This window comes from Phocoena phocoena, chromosome 4 (genome assembly GCF_963924675.1).
Source record: "Phocoena phocoena chromosome 4, mPhoPho1.1, whole genome shotgun sequence".
Taxonomy (NCBI): Eukaryota; Metazoa; Chordata; class Mammalia; order Artiodactyla; family Phocoenidae; genus Phocoena; species Phocoena phocoena.
The window spans coordinates 37,006,619-37,023,423 of record NC_089222.1 but is presented as its reverse complement, the minus strand read 5'-3'; the positions used below and the strand labels follow the sequence as shown (position 1 = coordinate 37,023,423).

At 38.8% G+C, this 16,805-nt stretch overlaps 1 protein-coding gene across 2 annotated transcripts in view; it reads left to right on the top strand.

Moving 5' to 3' along the window:
• Positions 1-16,567, top strand: part of PLCH1 (phospholipase C eta 1) — a 216,800-nt gene extending 200,233 nt beyond the window's left edge. Inside the window, exons 15-22 of one of the 2 annotated variants that reach the window (XM_065876179.1) lie at positions 1,370-1,549; positions 1,639-1,746; positions 2,771-2,895; positions 7,188-7,272; positions 9,203-9,349; positions 9,585-9,664; positions 11,670-12,024; positions 14,484-16,567. In XM_065876179.1, coding sequence (XP_065732251.1) covers positions 1,370-1,549; positions 1,639-1,746; positions 2,771-2,895; positions 7,188-7,272; positions 9,203-9,349; positions 9,585-9,664; positions 11,670-12,024; positions 14,484-16,567 — 3,164 coding nt within the window. Of the gene's footprint in view, positions 1-1,369; positions 1,550-1,638; positions 1,747-2,770; positions 2,896-7,187; positions 7,273-9,202; positions 9,350-9,584; positions 9,665-11,669; positions 12,025-14,480 lie in introns of both variants that reach the window. The other variant, XM_065876178.1, reaches the window with a different exon arrangement.
• The last annotated feature ends 238 nt before the right edge of the window (positions 16,568-16,805 follow it).

Sequence of the window (16,805 nt, the reverse complement as noted above, 5' to 3'; positions counted from 1 at the left end):
ATTTTTAGTATGCTTGAGATATGTAAACTATGCGAAGTTATGTCAGTAAGATATTGATATATGTGATAAGGAAAGAGTCTGTTTGAGGGAAATCATCAGATTAAGCGCTGTAATTCTCTAATTTCTTTGCCTTCCACTTGTGTTTATGACTGTTCCATGTTGTAGAGTGTAGTTGCTAGTCATTTGGCCAGTGTTTAATAACTAAGGCTGTATAACCCTAAGGACAGCAAGGGCCCAGGGAGACTGTGTGCATGAATAAACATGCAGAGTCTGGACACCATTCAGGCTCAGTAAGATTATAATTCACCTCCTTTGTTTCATGGGCCATGTCCCGCAGTCTGGGTTCAGAGCACACATTGGAATGAGAATGAGACTCTGGGCACGTTTGGATCTTTATCTAGGCTGGTCTATTCCAACAGGTACCAGGTGACATGGGGTGGTCATTTGAGGGGTGGGGTATGGATGTTTAGTGAAGGGGTGGGAGCAGTGGGAGCATTTTAGATGTGGTACAAAAGATAGTACTGGGAGAAAAGGGTAAGATATTAAATAATTGGAGGTTTACTCCATCATGACCCCCTAACTTGTAGCTTCGTTGGTCCTGGATTAACCCTTTCTGATGATGCTCCAAGCAGAAACTTTAATATAGGCTTCCTGTTTTTTACCTCCCTTTACTTTTCCATTATTTATAAATCTGGCTAGGTGGATGGCTGTTCTTGTTTCTGAAACTTTTATTTCTTTATGATGTTCTTTTGAATTCTTTTCCCATTATGATTCCTCTCTCCCAAATAGGTTTTGACTGGTTTCGTAATTCTATTCAAAGTAACTTTAAAACCCAATTTTCCTGCTTTGGAATTGGTCTTTTCCCTTTATTTTCTTCGACTCTGAATGCTGTCACTTAATGTGTTTCATATGTATGCTTTCTAGATGAATGCCTTCAACGGATGTCTCCCTTTTATCGGGAATGAGTTACAAAGATAGTTTTATTTATCCATAGGTGTCTTGATCTCTGGCAGAGCTATTCTGCTTGAATCACGCGCCTAGAAAATAATTTTCCTGTCTGTCCTCTTCATACTAGTCAGATAGACATGAAGTAGTGAGATGATTGAATTCTTGGGAGAATATGGGATCCAGAAATAGGCAGTTATCCGAGCAAGATGCACAGCTCTGATCTGAAATGGCAAAAGAGTCCCGAGAGTGGAGCTTTATTAGACCTTTCTTACTCAGGAGCTGTGCCTGCTCTGGTTGAATTCACTCTTTTGCTCTGCCTTTTATTATGGGTGTAATCGGACATCATTATAAGATCTTTTATGAGTGGTGTTTTCTTTGCAGCAGTTCTCACATTTCTGTTTTCTTTGTTAAAAACTTGTAGGAACCACAGGAAATGTGTTATCATTCAGTGAAACAAGAGCACATCAGGTGGTTCAGCAGAAATCTGAGCAGTTCATGACTTATAATCAGAAGCAGCTCACGAGGATTTATCCCTCTGCCTACCGCATCGATTCCAGTAACTTCAACCCTCTGCCCTACTGGAACGCAGGTTGCCAGCTAGGTGTGTATGCCTCGGGGAGGAGCGGTTCTCCGTGTGTCTTGACTATGCTGCTGTCTTGCCTAATTCTCTTAAACTTTGAACTTGCACAGTGGCATTGAACTACCAGTCTGAGGGGCGAATGATGCAGTTAAATCGAGCCAAATTCAAGACAAATGGCAATTGCGGCTATGTCCTCAAACCCCAGCAGATGTGCAAAGGTGTGTGTTAATTTCATAGTCATAGCTCTGAACGCAGGAGGCCTCTATTGAAGGAGCTCTGTGGAAAGTGTGATGCCTCTGTTTTGCAACATGATTTTTAAAAAAGAGATAAATTCGGTATTGAAATGTAAATAAAGAACTCTTGTCACAACTGTTTAATATTTGGGTAGCGTGATGTTTACAAAGTTCCTTGTGATGTTATGCACTTAAAGAGGGACATGGATAATAGCAGTGGATTGTCACCTGAAATCCAGTCGTCCAGCATTATATTCACTAGGCATTATTTGTAAACTGAATGCTTTCAGAAACTCTCTAAGGGAGTGAGTCTGAGACCTGCTGGCAAAATTGTAATAACACCTGAAACAATTTTATCAAGCCCTTTTTCGTCAGTTTATTCCAATTACAAAACTGTGCTAACAACAACAAAAAAAGATAATGCAATGTTATATCAAAAACGCTTCCTTTTGGTTCTGCTCATTAAAATTCTTTTTAAAATTTCCAAGTTGGATTTTTAACAGTTCAGGTAAAAGACTGTTGACAGATGTGTCTTCAGAATTTTGTGCTTTGCGTGTTTTCTTGCTATACTGTTTACTTAATTTCAGGTCTTCTTTCTGTTTATTATACTCACTCTATACCTGCAATAGTTTAGGATAGAAAATTATGTGAATCTGACAACTGCTCCCCTTCTCTATACTATGGACAGTGAAATAAAATGTTCCTCTTACCCCCTGCCTTGGTTGATAATTGCATCGCAGACGCTTGTTTTAAATTGGTCCATTCTTCTGGCCTTTGGGAGCATAGATTCTAACCAAAAAACACAGCTATGGAAATGCCAGCTGGCATTGCCTTCAGGCAAAAGCCACGCTGATAGTCAGGTGATAATTTCTTTGCTTTAAGAAACACTATAGTAAGCCAGCATTTATTGTTTCTTTGTTCGACAAGCTTAAGGTATGTGGGGTATGTGTGTGTTTATTTTTCCATGCTACCAAACCTAGATTTTTAACCTCTGCTTTACTTGGCTTAGGTACTTTCAACCCTTTCTCTGGTGATCCACTTCCTGCCAACCCTAAGAAGCAGTTCATCCTGAAAGTAATTAGTGGACAACAGCTCCCCAAACCTCCAGATTCCATGTTTGGAGACCGAGGCGAGGTAAGCTGTATACGACCAAGTGGTTAATTATGTGATTTATTTTATTGTGTTTACATTTCATCTGAAATGTCTTAAGGGCTGTGTATGTGTGTGTGTGTGTGTGTGTGTGTGTAAATGAGCACTGACCTCAGCTCATCAGATATTAACTGACTTATTGGCAAAGCACACGCAATTCTTTCTGGAGTGCAGTGCATCATCTATTTTGGAGGCATGAGTGCAATACAGTTCAATTCACGATTCAAGACTGACACTGGCAATGCTAAACTGAGATGCAAGGAGCAGTTTTGTTATTAATAGACACATTGCCTAGGAGAACATCTTAACCTTCCATCCGCCTTTCTCATCCACTGTGACCCTCATCTCTGGTGCACATCAGCCACCTACTCCCTGGCCACAGGCTGGCTCTTGCCTTGATGCATTTCTGTTGCGTGATTTTAAAATGTCTCCCTCTGTGACCACAGCCTCTGCTCTTTCCAGAGCTTTCATTCCATTATTCCCATTCCACCTGCTGTTGGCCTCCTTGGCCTCCATTTTCTCCCTACCTGTCAGCCCCTCCTCTGTTCATGTCCTTCCTCTCAGGAGTGGTCCATCACTTCAGGCTCTTTGCCACTCCCACCTGTTAAACTATCCTTTCTGGATCTTGAATGTCGATGGTGAAACCATGCAGCTCTGCAGTGGTCCCACCATCAACTCTGTCTCAAATCTCCACTGACCCACACATAGTGCTGCACTGCCATCCCAGCTCCACCTGATCAGTCCTCTATCCTATTCTCCACAGTGGCTATTTTCAACCTCGTCTCTCCTCAAACATTTGTTCTCATCACTTTCTCCAGTAGATGGCGCCATGTCCTCCTTCTCAGAAAGTAGGAGCTTCAGATGGGACCATGTCTTTCATCTGCATTGCCTTCAGCCTAATCCAAGCCACCATCTCTTGACAGTTCTGCTGCAGTAGCCTCCCAGCTCACTGACCTCCCTGCTTCCAGTTCTGTTCTCTCAGCATCAAGAATAGTTATTTTGGTAGTATCAGAAAGTTTATCCTTACTTCCTCTTCTTTCCATTTTTCTTTATTGTCTGCAAAAAGGAAGACTCACTTCCTATATTTTCCCCCAAACTTTTTATTTCGAAATATTTCAAACCTCAGGAAAGTTGCAATAAGAATAAAATGAACACAGTATCTCCAGCACCTAGATTCACCAATTAACTCATTAAATTGTGTTACTTTTGCTTTATCTTCCTTTCATGTGTAAATGTGTGCATAAATATACATATACACATACATATATACTATCCACGTGAAAGGGAGAAATAAAGCAAATATAACAAAATTTAATTATATATATGTGTGTATATATATACATTTTCTTTTCTTTGGAGAGTCATTTGAGAGTAAGTTAACATCATGACCCCAATCCCTAAATACTTCAGCATTTGTCTCTTGAGAACAAGAAGTTTATCCTGGATAGCCACAATACAGTCGTTACACCCATGACATTTAATATCGGTACAATAATATATTTTTTTCTATTTTATTTTATTTTTTTAGACCATCAGAACTTTATTCATTTTTTAAAATTTTATTTAAAAAAATTTTATACAATTTTTACAGGTTACTTTCCATTTACAGTTATTACAAAATATTGGCTGTATTTCCCACGTTGTACAATACATCCTTGAGCCTATCTTATACCCAATAGTTTGTTGGTACAAGAATGTTACCTAATATAAAATTTATATTCAATTTTCCCCCATTGTCCCCAAATTGTTCTTACATCTTCTTTTTTTCTTTTTAGATTCAGAATCCAATTAAGAATCACACATTGCTTATAGTTGTCATTTCTCTTTGGTCTTTTAAAATATAAAACAGTTCTCCAGCTTTTGTTTTCATTATATTGATATTTTTAAAAATGTCCAAGCCAGCTGTGTCCAGAGTGTCCTTTGGTTTGGATTACCTGATTGTTTGTTCATGATTAGAATCAGACTAAACATATTTGGCAGGAATACTACATGGGCAATGTGTATCCTTCTCAATGTATCATATCTGGGGCCATATTATGTCAGTTTATCCCAGGATTGATAATGTTACTTGGATAAGGAGGTTTCTTCCAGGTGTTTTTCACTGCATCGGTATTTCTTTATCTTTGTAATACATAGTCTTTGGGGTTAGAGTAATCATTTAAATGCATGAGGATTATCTTCTTTTATAATTAAAATAAAATCCAACCTCCTTATTGTGGTTTATGATGTTCTCTGTCAGGAGATTTTAACTCTTTTTTGAGCCATAGAACCCACTGGCATCTGATGAGGCCTTTGGACCCCTTCTCAGAATAATGTGTTTGCGTAAAATAAAATAGATAAAGGTACACAGGACAAATTATATTGAAATTCACTTATCAGTATATTAAAAACAAACTGTGACATACAAATATGTATGCAATAAATAGCAGGTTCTAGAGGGGGGTTGAATAACTATTAGAATTTTGAAGTCGTGATAAGTATGGGTGATACACGGAGATTTCTGCAGCAACTATAATGTGACTTGAAAACATCTGTGATTTCTGCCAGGCACAGAATTACAGTACTAATACTCTACTATTTGTGCTTTAGTCAGAGGCTAATGAAAATATAGTGTCTCCCCCCTCTAGTCCCCCTGAATTCTCAACCTGTGATCTCTCACACTGTTCATATCTCTGAGAATGAAATAATAATTTTTCTTGCTCCTAATCAAAAAATTGATTGTCATCTTTAATTTTCACCTTTTCTTTGCTCTCCACATCTACTCAATTAACATCTCTTGGACATTCTACCTCCCAAATCTCTCCCTAATCTTGCTACCACTATGCAGTTCCATTCTCCCAGCATGTCACCTGGATTACAGCATGATGAAGCGGACACTGTTATCTTAGGTTTACAGATGAGGAAACTGAAGCACAGACAGTTACACGACTTGCCAAAGTCCAGCACAGGAACCAAGCGTCGAAGCAAGAAGTTGTTCTTCAAGCCTGTGGCTTCTTAAATTCCTTAAGTTAGACTTAAATTAATCCTCTTAAATTCCTTAAAATTAAGGAATTTAATTTTATTTTCCTTAGTCATATTTATTAGCTGTCCCCAAATCCAAGACTCCCAATGGTACAGTTTTACCACAGTGTTCTATTCTAAGGAAAAACTTTTAGCATCAAAGAATTAATGGAAAACTAGTAAACTTTAGCTGTGATTTATTTAGTCAACAAAAAGCGTGTCTATCCACCTAACATCTCAAAATGTTTTTCTATCATACCTGTCTAGCTCATACTCCATGAAGCTCCCTCCAAAACTGTATTCCCCTTAGTCTCCAAGCTCCTAAAAATATGTTTTCCCAGACTTCATAATTCTCTCCTTTCTGGGTTCCTTAGGATTTTATTCCTTCATTGCTACTTATCCAGTACTGGCACTACAAAGGAGAGCTTACAGATGACAAACAAAGGAGGATCCCTCTCCCAGAGGGCAGGGGATATGGGGGAGGTAAAGTGAGGAAAAGGGGAACTAAACACTCATATTTTTCTTTTGATTACCTTTTCATCTTTTTATTTTTAAATACTTTTAAATTTACATCATAGTACACAATTGATTTAACTACATTAAAGTGCACCAATCAAATGTGGATAACCTGATTAATTATTGTGTAAGCAGATCAAGGTAGAACATATCCAGAACCCCCAGAAGGCTTCCGTCCACCCTCCCAGTCAATATCTACTCCCAGCCCTCCCTTCCCCCCATCAAATACCAGTCCCTGTCAAAACAGATTAATTTAGTCTGTGCTCAAACTTTATGTAAATGGACTCTGACGGCATACACTCTTTCGTGTCTGGCTTGTTCCGCATTATGGCTATGTAGCACAACTTTGTTGTTTTTTCATTGCTGTGTGGTATTCATTAGATGAATGTTCTGCAGTTTATCCATCTTACTCATAATGGACATTGAGGTTGCTTCCAATGTGTGACTATTATGAATTCACCTGCTCTGAGTATTTCTGCATAGATAGACACTCTCATTTCTGTTGGGTATATACCTTCAACTGGAGTTGAAGGTTCATTGGGTTAAGTTTTTGTAGCATTAGTAGATATTGGCAAATAACAATGTAATCTTTTTTTTTATTCCTGCTTCATAGTTGACTCTGTTGAATCTGGTACAATTTCTCTTTCTTAGTAAGCACCTAAATAAATGGGTTGCTGTTGATATGTGATATTTTGGTCAATATTCTTAAATTAACGTGTAGAAATTTATCAGTTGTAGTAATACTTTCTTTATCTATATAGATCATTGATCCTTTTGTAGAAGTTGAAATTATCGGATTGCCAGTAGATTGTTGTAAAGACCAGACTCGTGTGGTAGATGACAATGGTAAGATTATAATAATCTCTGTTCACTTTTAATAAGGATGCTCTAGAAATAGAGTTTGCACTGAAAAAGAGAATTTGTCTACATGGAAGAGAAACAAATTTCTAAAATCTGTAACTGCCATCTGAGTTTTGTTAAGATTTTTCAACACATAAAACTAAGTAAATATGGTATTGATGCATGGTATATTTTGATGGATGCTGTAATCTAGGCTCTCAAGACTTCTGCTTTTGAAGCAAATGGTTTTTTCTAGTGAAATGAATGATATTTTAAAGATCTGGGTTAAAACTTCATGTAGGAAAATGACTCGTTATATTTTTATATTGTTTTCATGACATGAGTTACTTCAAAGTCTCATTTGTGAAGCCCACGTCCTAATGATTTCTCATTTTTTTCTGGAGCATGTACAACTGTAAAGGCAAGTGCAGCGTGCTCTGGCAAGTTTACTTCTTGAATATGTACTTGTGGTGCATGGGCAGCGTTCTTCTTCTGTTTTGGCCGTAATGTAAAGAAAACTTTCTTTACTCAAGCCTCATGTCTTTTTCTTAGTAATCTTCTAAGGTTGTATTTATTCATACATATGACAAACATTATTGCATGCCTGTTTTTCTCAATCTCTAGTCCTTAATACTGTAAAAAATCTAAACCCCAATCCTCAAAATGCTTGGGAAGTTAGAGGTTCCTAGAGAGACCTTAAGAGGAGTTTAAGGAAAGGAATTAGAGGGTTCAAGAGTAGCACAAACCTGTTACTTAGGAAATAACATGCTTAAAATAAGCAAACTTCCCATACTGCATTTTCCTACCGATGCTCAATATATTTTTTTTGGTCTCAGAAATAATTGAGATGTCATCAGTAATTCAACAAAAAGTATCCCTTCTCTTGTTCAGGAGGGACATCTCAATGATTTTCAGTCCATAACTATTTCATTAGCTAAGGCATTAGGGTTAAGTGGCTGATGCCTTCTGAATGCATACATTTAATAACGTGAATTTTCATTTTTAGAAAAGAAAAACAAACAGAGTGCTTGAATTTTTATCAGTTTAATTATTTTATCAGAGAATTTTACCAAGAAATAAATGTGGTTTTGCCTTTTAGAATTTGAGTTGAATTATATGCCTTTCCTATTTATTTTCAGTAGCTATGAAAATATGTCATCTTTCACGTATTAAGGTCTTGCTTCATGAGACGCCACTGGAAATCAGCGGTGCCTCGTCTCCTTTGGCTCTGTCACTAGTTGCATGATGTTAGGCATGTTATTTTCTCTGAACATCAGTTTTCTCAACTATAAAATGAGCATTATATTTCCTATGTTGAAAAGTGAGCATGGGTTACTTGTGTAATTTTTAAGTGTTATATATTTTTGAAAGTCAGTGATATATATTTTTTCTTAATTAGAAAAAAACCTCTGCCCTTCCACCCTTAGAGGATTACCATAAGAATTAAATAGGATGGTATATGTACCATAGCATTGAAACCTTACAAAATGCTTGCTGGTGATGCTTACAGCAGCAGAATCTTTGGTGGGTGAGAAGCATCATTTCTACTGGGGTGGGATGGGGGTGGGGGAGAGGAGTCATTCTTTATTGCTTTTGCTAAAACATTATTCTTAGATCGCTACTGTAGATACTTTTTGAGCTTATTGAAACATTCTAGATATTGTCTAAAAGAACTTTCTCTACAATGCAATGTGGCATCAAAGATTATTAGAATTGACGTAATAATTTACAGGCAATTTCTTACCAATTATTTTCTAGCAATGGGGTAAATTCCAAGGCTTTATTTCATTAAGGCATCCCGGGGTGGCTCAGTTGTCTTCACGAGTTTAATAACCATTGCAAGCAATTTTCACTGTCTGCTTTGCAGATGTTGCTGCTAAATCGTTTTTAGCCAACCCCTTTGCTTTCCTAATTTGTCTTTTCCTGTTTCTCTGAGGATTTAACCCTGTGTGGGAAGAAACCCTCACATTTACAGTACACATGCCAGAAATAGCTTTGGTTCGGTTCCTTGTCTGGGATCATGATCCGATTGGACGAGATTTTGTTGGGCAAAGAACTGTGACCTTTAGCAGCTTAGTGCCTGGTAAGTCTGGCTGGCCTTTTCTCTCTAGACCATTCCTTTTCTTTGGAAGATTTAATATATGATATGTGATATACATGATACATGGCATATATGATATATAAAATATGTGTTATATGATAATGTGAGTGTTAACATAAAGAACTATAGTAAAGTCAGGTATTTAATTCTGTTGCACCCATGGGAAAGCCAAACACAAGTTCAACTAAAAGGAAACTACTTTCTCTACTTTTATCAGGCTACCGGCATGTCTATTTGGAAGGACTGACGGAAGCATCCATTTTTGTCCACATAACAATCAATGAAATCTATGGAAAGGTAAGAAAGATCACAGGGCTTAAAGCCACATGCAACAATAATATGGTCCTTAATAAAGTTTTCTAATTCATTTCATAAAAGGGAACGTGTATCTTGACAAGCTGTTTTTTTAACAGAAAACTCTAGTGAAGCCCAGCCCACACTGTGCTCAGTGTGCCCTCCTGCCCACAGGTCTCCATCCGTGTGTGCTCCTTCCGCTTTTTAGGGGTGTGTACTCATTCCCTCCACCTAGGGGCCCTCTCTGGGCTTAAAAGAATTGAGAAAACTATTACTCTCTAGGGCAATCATTTGTTTGACTAAAACAGGAAAGATAGACTTACATATTTGAATCTTATTATAATCCTTAAAAAGACCCAGCTGACTGCAGTGGGAAATGTAGTCTCAGATGTTTGAATTACCTGTACTAACTGGACTATGATCCCAGCCAGTTCTAGGCAGGATGCATTCATTCAGTGCCATTGTATTCAACTGGAAACCTAAAAATCATGAATGAATTAAAAGCCACCCACAGGACTTAAAAGGAAGAGACCATAAAAGTGTATTCTAGCTCTTTGCTGATGCCAATTTCTTCATTGCAGAGCTCACTTGAGATTTACAAATCAATAGGCTGTCCTCTGGTAATGCCAAGTAATTGGGGACTTGGCCACTGGAATCAATTTTCAGGACTAGATGTGATTTGGAGGGACTGTAGCATTGACCAGGGCCCGGGAATGTCCAGTGCTCTTTATCAGAAGGTCTGCATTGCCTGGAGCTCCTCCTCCAGAGGTATATACATTCTCTGTGCTTCCGTTTCCTTATTTGTACATGTGGGGTAAAAATAGTACCTACTTCATAAACAAATACTTTACTTTTAAAAAGCTGCCTGGCACATAGTAAATGCTCAAAAATGTTGGCTAATATTAATATTATTAGAGACTATAATCCAACTGGCAGGTAGTGGACCAATTTGGCCTGAAATAGGAGGTATGTGTTTATTCTCACATCCATCAGTTGGGAGGGGTGAGGTGCTAAGGATCCTAATTTCTAAGAGTGATAAAGTTTTATGACTTTCTGTGTTTAGTCCTGGGTTTCTATTTGTGCTTGTTGGGCTCTCTCCTCTGGCCTAAACATACACAAATGTAAATGATCGAAAAATGATTCTTGAATTTCTAGGAATCCCAGGTGAACAAAGCAGCATCTCTAGCACTTAACATGCTTGAGAGAAATAATAAAAATCAGTTTGTTAGAAACTTGAGCCAAGAAGGTGTTCTGTAGGACTTGTGTTCTCTTTCCTAAATAAATGTCCATGTGTAAGTCATTAATTACTTTCAAGGGGTGTTTGGGTTGATATGCATAAACCACAACACGATAGTGGTGAACTGAGCAATGAATGAACTTGTGACTAAAAATCCAAAGTGGGAGAAAGGGTTTAGAGAGCATATTGTGTTCTATCTCCTTCTGTTTTTACTTGTGCAGCCTTCTTGAACGAGCCCAAACTGTGTTTTGTTGTGCTTTTTTCCCCCTTGCAGTGGAGCCCTTTAATACTCAACCCCAGTTACACTATATTGCACTTTCTAGGAGCTACAAAGGTAGTTTCTCAGCATGGTGCTTGGTTCTTGCTGGCGCGTTTCTCTTTCAGTGGTCATGGCGGCATGCTCTCTCACATCGCTCCATCTTCCTGCTTACCACTTTAAAACATGCATCCGTTGCTTTAAGGTGGCTCAAGTTCATTACCGTCTTTTCACTGTGGAAACTCTTCCTACCACCTTGTCACCTTCGGGCAGGAAACTTGTGGGAAAGCTTGGTTGTGAAAATGGGAGGCTGCCTTCCTCCCGAAGTCAGGTTGATAAAATGTGCATGACGTTGTGCAAACATGCTGTGAGCTGCTGTTTTCTTGGTTTGAATATTCTTCAGTGGCTGTGAGATTTCGTTTCGTATCCATTTTTCATGGAGCTGTCATTTAAAAGGCAAGCAGTTGACACAGTGGTATTTGCTTAACTTGTGCTTGGTCCTTTTGTGTCTTCAGAACAGACAGCTCCAAGGTCTGAAAGGGCTGTTCAATAAGAATCCCAGGCACAGCTCTTCAGAAAACAGTTCCCATTATGTTCGGAAGCGATCGATTGGAGATAGGATTCTGCGACGCACAGCCAGTGCTCCAGCCAAAGGCAGAAAAAAGAGCAAAATGGGCTTCCAAGAAATGGTAGAGGTAAAGGATTCTGTGTCTGAGGCTGCAAGAGATCAAGATGGGGTCCTGAGAAGGACCGCACGGAGTTTGCAAGCACGCCCTGTCTCTATGCCTGTTGACAGAAGTCTTCTGGGGGCTCTGTCGCTGCCTATATCTGAAACTGCAAAAGACACAGAAGGAAAAGAAAACTCTCTGGGTAAGATGCTTTAAGTTTCTGTAAGAATACACCCCTTTAAGGCCCATTTTGGTCCCTAATTACCATTATTACATGACTGATATTTTGTAGTCAAAGTAAAATATACTGAAAAATAAAACATTACAGTACATTACAGTGTTACCTTTTAGACCATATTTTAAACTTTGGAGAGTGGGTGGTAAAAGAGCTATCTCCTAGTCACCTAAAGCCTCAAAATAACATTGACATCTGAAATTGACAGTGAGGGATCAGGTGTGATGCCATGGAGCCTACGGGTCTATGAGGCACAACAGAGGGAGGTGAAACCTGCAAAATATTAGCAGAGATCATGGTTTTCTAAGTGGGTACAATATTTACTGATTTTCTGAGGAGGAATAGAATTAAATGGACTTTTCCGAGGTTGAATTTAGTTATATTTCTTTCCCACCATATAACACGTTTTCTACAATTGGAAATGTTTATGGAGAAAGAGGAAAAGCCAGATGTTAAAAGTAATCCACCTTCTTCACTTGAGAAATCTTTGCTTCCACAAGAGGTGGCTTATTAGCTGTTTTCCTGTGGCCTCGTTTCCCTGACCCTTGGATGTTGGCAGGGAAGGAAGCATGTCTGCAGTTCCTGTCCGTTCATAGATTCCTCAGGCATAGGAAGCAGGCATTACCCACCTTTTCCCCTAATTTGAGCATAATGCTTCACTCATATCAAGAACGTGATAAAGAGTGATATCTGCTTTACAGTGTACCAAAGAGCTCTTGCCTTGTGTCTGTGACTCTGCCTCCACCCTATTTTAGATAATCTAAGCACCCAAACTGTGTCCATGTGAGGTCTCTGCAACAAATGTTTTAATTAAATCAAAATCACTTCAGACAGGAGAACGTGATACCTGTTTCTTCTAGCAAAAGTCTTTCATCATGCAGTCTACTTTCAATGATCTATTTTCTCACAAACACCGCTTTGCTTGTATTGATTTTTATTGTAAGATATTGTAGGGAGACAAACCAATTTTTGAATGGTTTATTTGAAGGAGAAAAAGGCAGTTAACAAGTTTGAAATTTTGCTAAGAGCAGTATCAGAGAAGAGATAAATATATGCTTTAAAATTTATTTCAAAACTCCATTTTGGGGGAAAGTAAACTACATGTAAATATAAATAACTCCATTTTGGGGGGAAAATAAAGCAAAAGAAATTAGTAATAATTAATCCTGTAATGCCACAATTCAGATGTTACTACCATTAAGGTGAGTTAGAAAGTAACAGTTATGTTTCTTTCCTCCCTTTAAAAAACAGGAAATTTATATAAGTTATTCATATATATATAGCATAATATAATGATACTTAAGTATAAAACTTATAAATATGGAGCAGTACATAACCATGCAATGATTCAAGTTATCATGTAGAAGAAAAATTAAGTGGAAAAAATGCAGAATAAAAAATTGTATACATAATTCTATCCCTCTACAAAAGCTTACAGTGGCTATCTGAGTGGTAACATCATATAATCTTTTTTTTTTTCCTTATAATTTTTGGGTTTATCAAATTTTTATGATGAATTTTTTTATTTAGGAAAATATTTAATAAAAAGTTAAACATTTTCTTGATTCTCATAACTGAAAGCATAAAATCCGTTAAAATAATGTGATTAAGAACACTTGAACACCTAATATCAATATTGTCTTAGCACTATACTAAACAGGATGGGTACCCCAAATTACTTTGAATTGTGTATTTTTATAGTTTTCCTTACTGTGCCTGATATCTTACTGCCTCTTTTAGGGGAGAATGCAATATGAAATTTATGTATTAAAACCAAAAAATAGGATCAATGGAAAATTAGATATTAGCAATGGTATAAAATTGGTGACCAAGTCTTTATTTTTACATTTTAAAGTCAACAGATACTGACATTTTAATGTATCTATTGCACCCTCCAATTTGTTTTAGAAATTAATTGTTTTAGAAATTAATTAATACTGATTAATTAATCAGTATTTTGACAAAATGTTTTTCAAAATGATTTGTGTGGGGTTTCTTTTTTTCTAACACACGTATAACTTTGAAAGCTTACAATATCTTGCTTACAGGTACCACAATACTTTGTTTAACAGAGCTGTCTTGTTCTGTTTCTATTGCCATGCTTCTGTGTAGTACAAATCTGAATAGGAAACAACTTAAGGTAATCTTCACTGTAAAAGTATGGTAACTCATTGACATTTTTTTTTACAATGAATATTACATCCTTAGCTGATGTAATAGCTATTCAAAGGGAAGTTTCAGTGAAATTTTACCATTTATCCATCACACAGACACTTTGTTGCAAATCTATGCAATCCATAATTATATTGTCACGATGTAACAGATTTACATTTTCCATTTGTCTGTCTGAAGACAAACATGAGTGTTTGCAGGTCCTACGTAAAGTGATACATGTCACTTAAAATATTGTTTGTTTCATTCAGCAGAAGATACGGATGACAGAAGAGATGGGAAGGCAAGTATAAAAGACCAACATTTTCCATATTTCAACAAAAAGTTATCCGCTTCCTCCAGTGCTCTCCTCCACAAAGACATCAGCCACGGGGACTCTGCTGTTTCTACCGCCAACTTGTCAATCACAGAACAGTTGCTACCAGGTCCAAAGGGTGGGAGAACCAAATCAAATGTGTTAAGTGATCGCCAGGAACACCAGTGTACCAACAAATCCCTCTCCCCAAGGCAGCATTTGGCTCGTGACCCTGCAGTTAGCCTAACACAAGATCTATGTGGTGTGAAAACCAAGGAAAATGGGAATGCTGGGGGCTTCGTGGTAGGGAAAAGCGCATTGTCAGGAAGCATCCTTTCTCAAAGCAATCTGGAGATTAAGAAGCCGGAAGGTAATTGGGATAAGGGCAGAGCTGCAACATCCTTTTCTTTGTCAGACGTCTCTACGCTCTGTTCTGACATACCTGACTTACATTCCACTGCAATTCTCCAGGAGAGTGAAATTTCCCATCTTATTGATAATGTCACTTTGACAAATGAGAATGAGCCTGGCAGTTCCATCTCAGCACTGATTGGCCAGTTTGATGAGACCAGCGACCAGGTTAACCGCACAGTTTTGTCTCATCTTCAGAGCCCCAGTGTGATAGCAGGCCATCCTCCCTTGCCGACCATGGACCTAAAAATGCCCTTCAAGCATGGCTTTTCCAGTGGAAAACCCAAGTCATCCTTCCTGTGCTCATCTCCTGAGCAGACTGCATTCTTGGGGCACGAGAACTCTGAATGCTCAACACATGCAGCTGTTTGTGAATCTATCTGCACTCCTGTCTCTAAAACTAAAGCAGATGATGACCTTTCTGGGAAGACCAAGACAGGGGCCATGGAAAACAATCTGCCTCTGTCCTCTAATAATCCTCACTGCTGGTTACTAAAAAGTCCCACCCACAAAAAAGACTGGGAAATACTGAAGAACCACAGCCCTGCCACTTCCACTGACTTGACACTGAAAGATGTAATGGTGGATCCCACTCTCTGTTTAAATTCTGGGGAGAGCAGTCTCGTGGAAATGGATGGAGACTCACAAAGTCTGCCTTTAACAACCTATGGATATAGGAGAGAGGGCACAAGTCACCTCGCTTCTCCTTTAAAACTGAAATACAGTCAGGATGTGGTGGAACATTTTCAAAGAGGCTTGAGAAATGGCTACTGTAAAGAGACTCTCCACTCTTCTGTCTCTGAAATATTCAACAGTAGTATTCAAGATGTCAAAAATCAAAATATTTCTCGTCTAGCCTATCAGGGTGCTGGTTTTATGCATAACCATTTCTCAAATTCAGATGCAAAAAAGAACCAGACCCCTGGGCCCCTGTCTAGCGTTCAAGACATGCATGACCCTGCCCCCGAGCGGTCCACACACCCTCCTCTGCCTGCTCTGAAGCTGCCCAGTCCTTGCAAATCCAAAAGTCTGGGAGACTTAACATCAGAGGACATCGCCTGTAATTTTGAAAGCAAGTACCAGTGTATTAGTAAGAGCTTTGTTACAACGGGCATCAGAGACAAGAAGAGCGTAACTGTGAAAACAAAGTCGTTAGAGCCTATAGATGCCCTGACCGAACAGCTGCGGAAGCTTGTGTCCTTTGACCAGGAAGACGGCTGCCAAGTGCTGTATTCCAAGCAAGATGTCAATCAGTTCCCCAGGGCACTGGTCAGAAAGTTGTCATCCAGAAGTCAGAGCAGAGTGCGCAACATTGCCAGTCGCGCCAAGGAAAAGCAGGAAGCCAACAAGCAGAAAAGTGTGAACCCCAGCCCTGTGGGAGGAGTGGTTCTTCGAAGCAAACCCTGCGCGCCGGCACCCGCGGGGAACCGGCACTCCACCGGCTCGTACATCGCGGGCTACTTGCGGAGCGCCAAGGGCGCCTGCGGCGTGGAGGGCCGCGGCATCCCCGAGGGCGCGTGCGCAGCCCTGCGCTCCGGGCATGCCGACCAGTTCTGTTCACATCATTCCGTTTTGCAGACCGAGCCGAGCAGTGATGATAAACCAGAAATTTATTTTCTTTTGAGGCTGTGAATTACATAAAGCTGCATTTTTTTTTTTTTTTTACATTTTAAATAAGCTGCATTTTCACTGTTTACAAGATATTCTGTAGAATGTCTGAGTTTTCAGTAAATACGGTCCTTGGCTTTGAGATGATTTTAAAATGTATTTTTCTTAAACTTGTATTACCGTCTCCCTTTGACTCCATGTGTTCTTCTTGTTCATGCGTTTGTATATAGCTTCGGGTGGCATTTCCCATGTACCTTTCTGA